The sequence below is a fragment of the Macaca fascicularis genome, chromosome 3 (assembly GCF_037993035.2).
Source record: "Macaca fascicularis isolate 582-1 chromosome 3, T2T-MFA8v1.1".
Lineage (NCBI taxonomy): Eukaryota > Metazoa > Chordata > Mammalia > Primates > Cercopithecidae > Macaca > Macaca fascicularis.
Window position 1 is genome coordinate 12,512,876 of NC_088377.1, and position 11,877 is coordinate 12,524,752.

The 11,877-nt window shown below is 42.5% G+C and overlaps 1 protein-coding gene across 1 annotated transcript; it reads left to right on the forward strand.

Annotated features, from left to right (window-relative positions):
* The first annotated feature begins 2,615 nt into the window (after positions 1 to 2,615).
* Positions 2,616 to 11,877, forward strand: SMIM34 (small integral membrane protein 34). Its single transcript, XM_005548756.5, has 2 exons — positions 2,616 to 2,736; positions 6,823 to 11,877. Exons 1-2 carry the CDS (start codon positions 2,730 to 2,732, stop codon positions 7,233 to 7,235), a joined length of 420 nt encoding a protein of 139 aa, XP_005548813.3. The 5' UTR covers positions 2,616 to 2,729; the 3' UTR covers positions 7,236 to 11,877.

Genomic DNA, 11,877 nt, shown 5'->3' on the forward strand with positions numbered 1-11,877 from the left:
TGGTCTGGATGACCCACCTCTGGCACCTTTGAGCTATGGGACATTGGGCCAGTCACTTCCCTGAGCCTGAGTGTCCTCTCTTTAAATGGGGATAATACTCCTGCCTCGCAGGATTCTGGGAGGTGTGGGAAGCACTTGACACAGATCTATTCGCTAACGTCAGTGCCCCTCGACACACGGACTAGGCAGGACTCTCCGTGGAGCAGAATGGCTGCTCCACAAAAGGCCATCTTTCCTTCCTTCTCACGATTGTTTTGGAGCTTATGATTCCCCACATCTCACGCTGACGTCCTGCTGAGCGGAATGTTAAATCTGTTCACTTCACAAATGACATGCTCTCCAAAGCCTCCATCTCTGGCACATCGGCTGCCTGGTGCGCTCTCCCTCGTCTACTCAGATACCTCCCCAGAGAGTGGCTCTTCCCACACGGAGCGCTAGGCTTCTCTCCTGCCTTCTCGGGACCAAGGACATAAGACCCTGCTCATCCTTCACCACCTTTACCTTGCAGATGAGAAAACTGAGGCTCACAAAGATGAGGGGGCTGGCCCAGGGTCATGCAGCAAGGTTGTGGCTGGGGCCAGAGCCCTGACTCCCAGACCTCGTCACTGCCACCTGCCCCTTATTATTGCGGGTCAGGTGCTCTCACCTCCCACCTCACCGGCAGGGTCCAAACCCCTTGCCTGTGTGGCAGAGGGGGAATGCCATGGTCCATCCCATAGCCAGAGACAGCAGGAGCCAAATGAAACTTCAACAAAGACATCTAACAAATGGATGCATTTATTATTGAATAGGTAATACACATATGGTTAAAAATATTTAAAGCATAAAAATATTTAGTGAGAGCTTTCCCTCCCACACCTGCCATATATCTACCTGGTTCTCTCCTCCACTAGGTAACTCCTCTTCTTAATTTCTTGGACATTCCGCTGGTGTTTTAAATGCTTACAGTGGCAAAATCAGATATATATGTGTGTGTGCATGTGTGTGTGTGTGTGTGTGTGTGTGTATGCTTCCTCTCAATTTTTTGATACATGATAATATGATCTCTTCTTTACCTTTTTCATTTAACAACACACCTTAGAGAGCTTTATACATCAGTACATAAATAACTTCCTCATTCTTTTTCACAGCTGTGTAATACTCATCGTATATGTATATGTATATACATCGTATATGTATACGTATATGTATATACATATATAAATATGTATATTTTTAACAGTTTTATTGAAATATAATTCATATACCATGAAATACATCCATTTAAAGTATACATTCAATTTCTTTGTATATTCACATATATTTGTGTACAGCCAGCACCACAATTTTAGAATAGTTTTATTACCCCTCCAAAAATGCTATATACCCTTAGTTATCACCCCCAATCCCTCCCGCTAGTCAGCCACTAACCTACTTTCTATCTTTGTAAATTTGCCTATTCTTGGCATTTCATATAAATGAAATCCTACAATATATAATCCTTTGTGACTGACTTCTTTTATTTAGCACAATGTTTGCAAGGTTCATCCATGTTATAGCATATATCAGTACTTCATTCCTGTTTATTGCTGAATAACATTCCGTTGTATGGATAAACAACATTTTATTTATTCATTCATCAGTTGATGGACATTTGGGTTGTTTCCATTTTTTGCTATTACAGATAATGCTGCTTTGAACATGTGGGTTCAAATTTTTGTGTGAACTTATGTTTTTATTTCTCCTGGGAAGATACCCAGGAGTGGAATTGCTGGATCATATGGCTTATTTTATAACTTACTTACCCAGTACCCCATTGATGGAAATTTCATCAAATTGTATCTTAAAAACCAACCATCACAAATGTGGCAGGTTGGACTCCTAGAGTGAGGATTAGGAAGAAATGGAGCTGGAAACAATGGCTGGATGATTGAACTTGCCAGTCTTCCAACTTTTCCTTCCCTGTTCCTAGGGAAACTTTACCCCCAGACACTTAACCTAGCACCTTCCAGTTAAGCCTACCTCAACTCCAATGCAGTCTGTGACTCTGGGAAAGAGAAGAGCCGTTTCTCACCACCTGGCGCGGGAGCCCACTGCCCACTGACCCCTCAGGGAAAGCCGGGAAAGCCCGAGGCCCCTCAGGTGTGTCACCCTGGGGGTGTCACTCCCTTCCTGTCTGGGTTTCCTCATCTGGGAGACTGTCCAGAGGAAGCTGGTGACTCTTGACCATGGAGTTTCCTGGCCCTATGATGACAGATCTCTGCCACACCTGGCCATCTACCACACCTGCAACAGGTGCAGAACGCAGGGGAATTCAATAGCCATCCAAGCTCTAAGCTGAAAGCCAGCCTCAGGGAGAGCTTCTGGCCACCTCAGCTCATGATGGGACCTGGGAGAGCTGGAGATTCCTTAATACCAGCATGTTTTAAAAAATTGTTTTGATTTAGAACTTCTTAACAAGTCAAAGCTGGGAAGTGCTTTCTGTTCTGATGCAACAGAAGACACAGCAAATCGGATCTTCTGATTAATTGCATGAGAGCAAAGTCATCCACTTACTAAATTTCTGTTTGGTGCTGCCCTGAGATTGTTGGAAGATCATATTACTTCCTGCTCTGGAAACTCAGTGCAGCCCAACTGCGGTAGGACTGATCCCTCCCTAGGAGAAGGAGTTCTCCTTTCATCATCTTCCCCTTCTGTGCATGGCAGCCGCTTGAACTTGCCCCTCCAAGAGTCAAGGACAAGACCATCCCATGGAATGTGAGTACTCAGCTACAATGCAAGGTTGGGCAGTTTGAGATTTACTTACATATTTAACATCATTAAATTACAAGTACCAAATGGCACGGAGGAAAAAGTTTCTCTCTTCTACAGGATATGTTTGTCCATTAAGATACAACCTAACTTACTTTTACCTTTGTAAAAAAGGTAAAATGTAATGTATTGCAATAATTAATATAGTGAGTTTCTTTCATGTAGAAAATGGACTGGTTTTTAAATAATTTAATGTTCTATATGTCGTCCTTAGTTGGGAATATTTTATTTGTATTTGAATATATGGCATCGTTCTATGACAATTTCCAGAAAGTTCTATGAGTTTGTACATGTGTTCTGAGTTTCAATAAGTTCTCTTGCCCTAATATAAGAATACTGTGTTCTTGTTGGGTTGATTTGCTGTTTGTTGTAATAATTACGGGAATTTTTCACCTTCCTTACTTTAATGTCTCAAACCGTTCCACCAAACAATGGCGTAAAATTTATTCTTGTGGTGGTGTTTCTTGTGAGTGACTAATTTTATGTAATTAAATCTGTTCATTTGTCCTGGGCTTTGTCACGTGTAGTTTGAAAAGTAATTTTTAAATAGTTTATTACTTCGTCTATCAGTAATAAGCCTAGTCACTCATTCTGGAAACTAACTATAATAAAAAATACTGGCCTCTCTGAGTCTTGCATTAGCAAAATGAATTAGCAACAAACATACAGCTATCAAATGGGAAGCGTTTTGGAGCACCTTTGGTCTACCCAGTGGCCTACGAGATTGATCCTATGACGTGTTTTAAAATACATTTGTGTTCATACAGAGCAAGAAATGGGGGTTTGAGCCAGTAAAGCCCCACTGGGAAACGTCTCACAGGATTGCACCCTACATCTCTAGTTTTCATTGTTTCATTTTCTCCACTGACTCTCCAAGTAGAGAAAACAGTTTTGAATTAAACAGCAATTGAGATCTTAATCTTCTGGTCTTACAAGGGCACACAACGTCTTTACCCAGGGGCACTTCACCAGGGAGACCAGAAAAGTACCAACTTGTACACTCTTTCTTTTCAAAAATAAGTACACACAGTACTAAGTGTACAAAAGGGCATACCGTGAAAAATATATCTTCTTCCCCCAGGTCTCTCGCCAAGAGGCAATTGACGATACTAATTTCTTATGCATTCTTCCAGAGATGTTCTATACATACAAAAACTACAAGCAAATGACATATAACCTCCCCCTTTTTTACAAGTGGTGTTGCATAGCATATCACCATTAGATTATTTTTTCACTTATTAACATTCAGTACCATAAAAACTCCTTATTATTTTTTATGACTGCATAGTATTCCACTGCATGAAGGTTCCAAATGCATTTCGCCATTTCTCAGTTGGTGCTATTCAAGCTGCTCCCAAGCATTCGTCATCACAAGCAGGACTGCGATGACTAACCTGCAGCATATATTGTTTCTAGATGTTCTGGAGCATCTTTAGGATAGATTCCTAGAGATAGAATTACTGGGTCAAAGGTAAGTGCATTTGTAATGCTCATAGATCTTGTCCGTGTGCCCTCCATATTGGTTGTATGAATTTACCAGCAATTATACAATTAAAATTCTCCTTGGAAAAAATGTCAAGTGTGGATGTGAACATTTATTTGTTGACATTTTTAAAATGCCAATCCTGACCCCCTGAAATGCAGAGGCACTTGTTTCTTTTCTTTTACAAGGTTTTTTCTTTTGGAGTCAAGTCCACATCATTGCCACCTTTGCTCCCAATTTAGACACCTTTCTTCTAAGCTGGACAAAAGAACAAAAAAAGCCAATTTTTTTTGTTAGTTTATTCTGAAACATCATGAATTTGCAAATCCAATAGGTGACAAAATGATTTCTAGTTATTATCTTTATTTGCATTTTTCTTACATGAGTGATATTGAGAAGCTCTTCTTATGTTGAATGTTCATTTTTTCCCTATGAACTATTTGTCCATATCTTTTGCACATTTTTCTACCGCAGTTTTAAACTTTTTCTTACAGAACTGAAGGCTATTTAGAAAATCAGTAATATAAATTGCACTCTGTCATCTGCCTCTTGGTTTTATGGTATGAAATAGCTTAAATTTTTTTATGTTGTTTTATTTGATTTATAGTTCTTCTTTTTTTCTTCTGAATTTTTGTTATGCTTAAAAGAATATGCCACTCTGAGACGATAAAGAAAAAATCTGCCATGCTGTACTCTAGTACTATGAATTGTTTCACTTTTTATGTTAAAATATTTGGTTTATCTGGGCTGTTTTTTTTTAATTTGGACCGATTTATCTGGTCATGTGGTGGAGAGATGTGGATCTAATGCTACTTTCCCCAATGCTACATATTGAATAATCCATCTTTTCCCACCGATCAGAAATGCTCCTTTATTAGCTAGTTGTCAAATTCTAATTCCTAGCTATTGATGCTGTTTTTACTCTGTTTCATTGGTCTGCTTGCCTGTGTTTTCGGCATCACACTATTTTAGCTGTCGTAGTTTTATTTTATTTATTTTTTATTTTTTAAGACGGAGTCTTGCTCAGTTGCCCAGGCTGGAGTGCAGTGGCCCAATCTTGGCTCACTGCAGCCTCTGCCTCCTGGATTCAAGCGATTCTCCTGCCTCAACCTCCCTAGTAGTTGGAACTACAGGCGTGTGCCACCATGCCCGGTTAATTTTTGTATTTTTAGTAGAGACGGAATTTCACCATTTTGGCCAGGATGGTCTCGAACTCCTGACCTCAGGTGATCTGCCTGCCTCAACCTCCCAAAGTGCTGGGATTACAGGTGTGAGCCACCGTGCCCAGTGCTGTTGTAGTTTTATAGGGAGAGTTGTACCTGGTTCTGAAGAACACCCAACCCACACACTCTGCAAAGCCCAGCAAGTCCCAGCTGGGCTGTGTGCATATAAAGCATTAATTCATTGAAAAAAATGTAAATTAGTTTTGCTGGCTGGCTGATTTAAAATTTGTGGCTAGGCTAATTCATTAATCATTCTTTTTATTCAGATTTTTTTTTTCTAATTAGCCTTGACAGTTGATTTTTCTTTTTCTTTTTCTTTCTTTCTTTTTCTGTTTTCTGTTTTTTTGGTTTTTTTTTTTAATGGGGTCCCACGCTGGAATGTAACGGTGTGAACACAGCTCACTGCAGCCTCAACCTCCTGAGCTCAAGTGATCCTCCGGCCTCAGCCTCCTGAGTAGTTGGGACCACAGGCCTGCATACCACACATGGCTAATTTTTTTTATTTCTTGTAGAAACAGGGTCTTGTCATGTTGGCCAGGCTGGTCTCAACCTCCTGGGCTCAAGCAATCTTCCCACCTTAGCCTCCCAAAGTGCTGGGATTACAGGCATGAGACATCATGCCCGGCCAACAGTTGATTTTTCTAAATGAATAGTGCATTGATTTCACAAATAAATCCTGTTGTTGTTTGCATTGCAATTATGTTTGTGGTATAAATTATTTGGGGGATAACTGACATCTTTATGATGTTGTGTCTCCTATTCAAGAACTTAGTGTTTTTCTGGGCACAGTGGCTCATGCCTGTAATCCCAGTGCTTGGGAGGCTAAGGTGAGAAGAGCTCTTGAGACCAGGAATTCAAAACCAGCCTGGTCAACATGGTGAGACCCCATCTCTACAAAAAACAAAAAAAAGAGAAAAAAGAAAAAAATAGCCTGGCATGGTGCTGCATGTCTATAGTTCCAGCTATTTGTGAGGCTGAGGTGGGAGGATCGATTGAGCCCAGGAGTTCGAGGCTGTAGTGAGCTGTGATCATGCCACTGCACTCCAGCCTGAGTGACAGAGTGAGACTCTGTCTCTCTAGCAAAAAACAAAAAGCAAAATAAACAACAAAACAACAACAACAACAACAAAAACATAGTGTTTTGGACTCCTTTGATTTTTAAAAATATATTGACATACCTGTCGTTACACTCCTGCTCGTGCCTCAGAGAAGGCCTCTTGAGCAGCGCCACATTTTCATGGACACCAGGGCTCCATTCTCCTTGGTGTGGCCAGGCAGCCCTCAGCCCAGGACGCTGGGTCTCATCTGGTCCTTTCTGTTTCTCAGGGGCCAAGTGGACTCCCCATGAAGCCTCCAACCAGACCCAGGCCAGCACCCTCCTGAGGCTCCTACTGGATGACCACACGAAGGGGAGGAATGACACCAACTCCACCAGGGCTCTGAAGGTGCCAGATGGAACTAGTGCCGCCTGGTATATCCTCACCATCATCGGCATCTACGCGGTGATTTTCGTCTTCCGGCTGGCCAGCAACATTCTCAGAAAGAATGACAAGTCCTTAGAAGATGTTTATTACTCAAATCTGACCTCTGAACTCAAAATGAAAGGACTCCAGGGCAAGGTCGCCAAGTGTTCCTCACTGACCATTAGCAACAGAGCTGTGCTGCAGCCCTGCCAGGCCCACCTGGGGGCAAAGGGCGGGAGCAGCAGGCCCCAAACCGCAACCCCAGAGACTCCCTGAGAGTCAAGGCCAGGAGGCCTTCCCCAGGATGGCCCCAGACTTCTTGGAGGGGAGCAGCTTTGGTTTTACTTGGAGCCCTTGAGTGGGGCTGCGGGTGCATCGCTGACCAGGGGTGGGGTTGCGGGTGGATCAGGCTGCTAGTTTGTGACCAGAGCCAGCCACCCAGTTCCTCCTCAGGCTTCCAGGTGCTTCGAGAAGAGAGAGCAGGGCAGCGGTTTCTAGCCAAATTCAATCTTCACTGGCAAAGCCCGTGCTCTGGGGAAGGGCACTGTTCCACTGTTCTCGGAGGAATCCGGAGACTCCTGGGGTCATACAAAGAGGTGGCTCCTTGTCATGGAAAGAAGAGTGAATTTGGAGTCGAATGTCCTGGGTTAAAATTCAACTTCTGGGGCGTCACATAAACTGAGCAGCTAGTTCCTCACTTGGAACATCTAGGGTTTGGGGACAGATGGTTTTAAAAGGCTATTTTATTTGAAAGACTCTGGCTTGAATATAGGACCAAAGTTGTTAATGTCAGAAGTTGGAAATTCTTCATTTTCATTGAAAGAATTAGGTACGTCAAAAAAAAAGCACTGGAGCTGGGTGTAGTGGCTCATGCCTGTAATCCCAGTGTTTAGGGACCCTGAGGCAGTAGGATCCCTTGAGCCTAGAAGATTGAGTGCAGCCTGGGCAACCTAGACAGACCCTGTTTTTTTGAGACGGAGTTTTGCTCTTGTTGCCAGGCTGGAGTGCAAAGGCACAATCTCAGCTCACTGCAACCTCTGCCTCCTGGATTCAAGCAATTCTCCTACCTCAGCCTCCTGAGTAGCTGGGACTACAGGCATGTGCCACCACGCCTGGCTAATTGTTTTGTATTTTTAGTAGAGACGAGGTTTCACCATTTTGGCCAGTCTGGTCTTGATCTCCTGACCTTGTGATCCACCCGTCTTGGCCTCCCAAAGTGCTGGGATGACAGGCATGATCCACCGCACCCGGGCATGTGCCTGTGGTCCCAGGTACTTGAGAGACTGAGGTGGGAGGATTGCTTGAACTTAGGAAGTTGAGGTTGCAGTAAGCTGTGATCATGCCACTGCACTCGAGCTTGGGTGACAGAGTGAGACCCTGTCTCAAAAAATAATAATAATAATAATTTTTTTAAAGAAAAAAAGCATTAATTTTGGAGTCAGAAGAACCAAACTCTAGTCTGGGTTTGATTATCAACCACTTCAGTGTCCTTTCACGCATCACTTCGCTTCTCTAGAACTCAGTTTCCGTACAGATAAAATGAGGCTAATGATGTCAGATCTGCCAACCTTACCAAGTAGATGAGATCTAATGAAACCATGCATGTGAATGAATTTTGAAAAGTAAAACAAGTATATAAATATAAACCTTGTTGTGGTGAGTGGTGATGGTGGTGACTGGTGGTGCTAGGCGATGCCAATGGTTTTGGTGGTGGCGATGGTTTATGTTGATGGCGGTGTTGGTGTTGGTGATGTTATTGGTGGTGGTTATGATGTTGATAATGGTGATTGATGTTGGCATTGAAGGTGGTGGTCATGATGCTATTCTGAAACAGGAAATGACTAACTCATTGACAATTAGTCTCTAAGCAATGGCTGTGTTGTTTTGTTCTACAAGAGAATTCCATCTGCATGTCAGTTGATGACCTGTGCTATCAATTGAATCCATGAGATTTCCCATGTGGACATTCTTAGATTTCCTTACATTACATACCATATGCTTCACTCAAATGTTTTACAAATACTTGTTACTTAGATACTTTTCTTTGTCTAAAAAAGAAATAAGATCTTGTCTAGATGACTGATTAACTTAGGGAGATTCTGATTAACAGAATTTCTACAAGTGGCTTTCAGCAGGCAAAGAGAAAATTATATTTTGTACCAATTTATATAAAGTTCATCTAGTTCAGCTTCTGGAGATGTCCCTGGGGCTAGAGATGAAATATCTTTTTCCTGTCCACAGACAGTGGTCTGCAGTTCACCCCATGAACTCATCATGGTTGGAATTAAACTCCGAGCTTTGTTTATGGAGGGTGAGATATATTTCCAAGTATTTCTTTTTCTTTTCACATTTTCCACATCATTACCACCATCATTGTCGTTGTCACCATTGTCATCATCCTACAGGTTGAAAACAGAAGCGTTAGTTTATTTATATAGTTTATATAGTCTTTATGCATATGTTTGAGATGCTTACAGGGCAGGGCAAAACAGGAGACACAAGGGTAGACAAAAATGTAATCCACAGTCATAGGAATGCAGAATGCATTCAAATCGGGCTGAATGGCCAGAACTTAGGTGAATCTGAGGATAGGAAGAGTGAATTGGCACAATCCCCCCTTGTTGGTTGGCCCTGCAGCATGCATTTCCCCCTCCTCTAATCCAGCTGCCCCGAATTTTCATTTGAGGACCCATACAGCTCTAGGGAAGTTGAAACCACCCCCAGTTCAAGAATTGGAATAAGTTTCAACATGAGAAAGCTGACTGAAAATAATTTTTTAAAAATAATAAGAATAAGTGTTTTAAGAAGTGAGAATAAGAGGCCTAGATGATCCAGTCATTGCATCCCATCTCCTGGCCTCATTGCTTGGGACCAGGATGGACACCTGACCTAAGAGACACAACCCAATAAGAATGACCAGAAGAACTTTAATGCGGAATTCTGGAACAAAAAGGCTTTCTCTTGCTCTGGATGCTGTTAAAAGCAGATCTGAACCTGGAATTGTTACGGGAATGGGATCCTGATCCAGACCCCAAGGGAGGGTTCTTGAATCTTGCACAAGAAAAAATTCAGGGCAAGTCCATAAAGTAAAGTGAAAGCAAGTTTATTAAGAAAGTAAAGAAACAAAAGACTGGCTGCTCCATAGGCAGAGCAGCAGTAGGGGCTGCCTGACTGAGTACATTGTGGTTATTTCTTGATTGTATGCTAAACAAGGGGTGGATTATTCATAGATTTTCCAGGAAAGGGCCAGGGATTTCTCAGAACCCTCAGTTCTTTTAGATTATATAGGGTCTCCTTTTAGACTGTATAGGGTAACTTCTGGACATTGCCATGGCATTTGTAAGCTGTTATGGCACTAGTAGAAGTGTCTTTTACCACGCTAATGCATTATAATTAGCATATAATGAGCAGTGAGGACAACCAGAGGTCACTTTTATCACCTCTGATAAAGATTTTGGCTGACTTCTTTATTGCATCCTGTTTTATCAGCAGGGTCTTTGTGGCCTGTATCTTGTGATGCCAGTCCTGCTGGCCTCCTGTCTCACCCTGTGACTAAGAATGCCTACCCTCCTGGAATGCCGCCCAGCAGGTCTCATCCTCATTTTACACAGCCTTTAATTAAGATGGAGTCGCTCTGGTTCGAAAACCTCTGACAGAATTGCTGGATTCATTTTGCCACCATGAAGAAATCCAACTTGAAGGCAAAAAAACCAAAAACACACACACACACAAAAAAAAACAGCATCTAGAGGGGAGCAGAATGAGGAAATTACACAGACCAGAGCCTGTACGAACTGTACCCAGAGCCTTCATTTACCACCGGAGTTTTTCAGTTTGTGAACCCATGAGTTCTTTTTATTAAGTCTGTTGGAGCTTGGCTTTTGTTCCTCACAACCAAAAATATCCTAAATGATACCATTGGATAAATGATTTCCTGAAGGAAGTGGGCCTTGGAGTCAAATTTGAAAAGAGAAGATGTGTGATGTGCTGTGTGGGAGGCTGGGATCACTTTTTTTCACCAAGATTTTTATATTTATAGGCTTTTATATTTATAGGGGAAAAAACAGATTCAGTACACTTCTTACTGTAGCTCAATGATCATTTGTAGGACTTCTCATTGTTTGACCTCTCAAAGAGCACTCAGTGAGACTCTATACTATTTAATCCTCACCGCTGACTGTCAGTAGACTGCCATGGAAACTCCAAGGATGCCTGCCCTGTTAGACATGTGGTCAGAGACTGGCTCCAAAGGTATCTCCCAAAGAGCAAAAGCCACCGTCTTCCTGTTGGTGCCCAAACACAGGTGCATGAGCTCCAAGGACGACTTCCTAGGCCACCTCTCTGCTGCCTGATCTAAACTCTCTCCCTTTCTGGGAGCTGGTCTGAGAGTCTGCCTTGGAGATGTGTTGGATGGGAACTATGGGTGTGTAGGCTCCATTGTGAGCAATACTGATGAGAAATAGTCCCAAGTAGTATGGATATTTTGCGTAAAGCCCCTGAAATCTGACATGCTCAGGGTCAGAACCATGAACCACTGTCTTGACAAACCCCATGTACGTGGACTAATAGGGAAGGTGTGGGCACCATGGCGTTAGTATTCAACCGGAGAGTGGGAAAGAGATTTGCATGTGCCACCAGCCTTGAAGGAGACAGTAACAGAACACACTGATTCTCAACATTCCAGACACCTACTGTCTTTGTCCCTGTGTAAGTTTCCCCTCAAGACTTAGGGGATCAGGTCAGATAAAGGCCTTCCTCTGAAATGGAAATTATTGAAAATCGATAAGGAAGTCATCCAGGAATGACTTCCTCCGGGGATCTGTGGTTGACGGTACCAGGGTTTGTACTAAACCAAATCAAGGTAACTAGAGCTTCCCCAGGTGATTGTAACCCACTTCCTAAATAAAACTTGCATCAA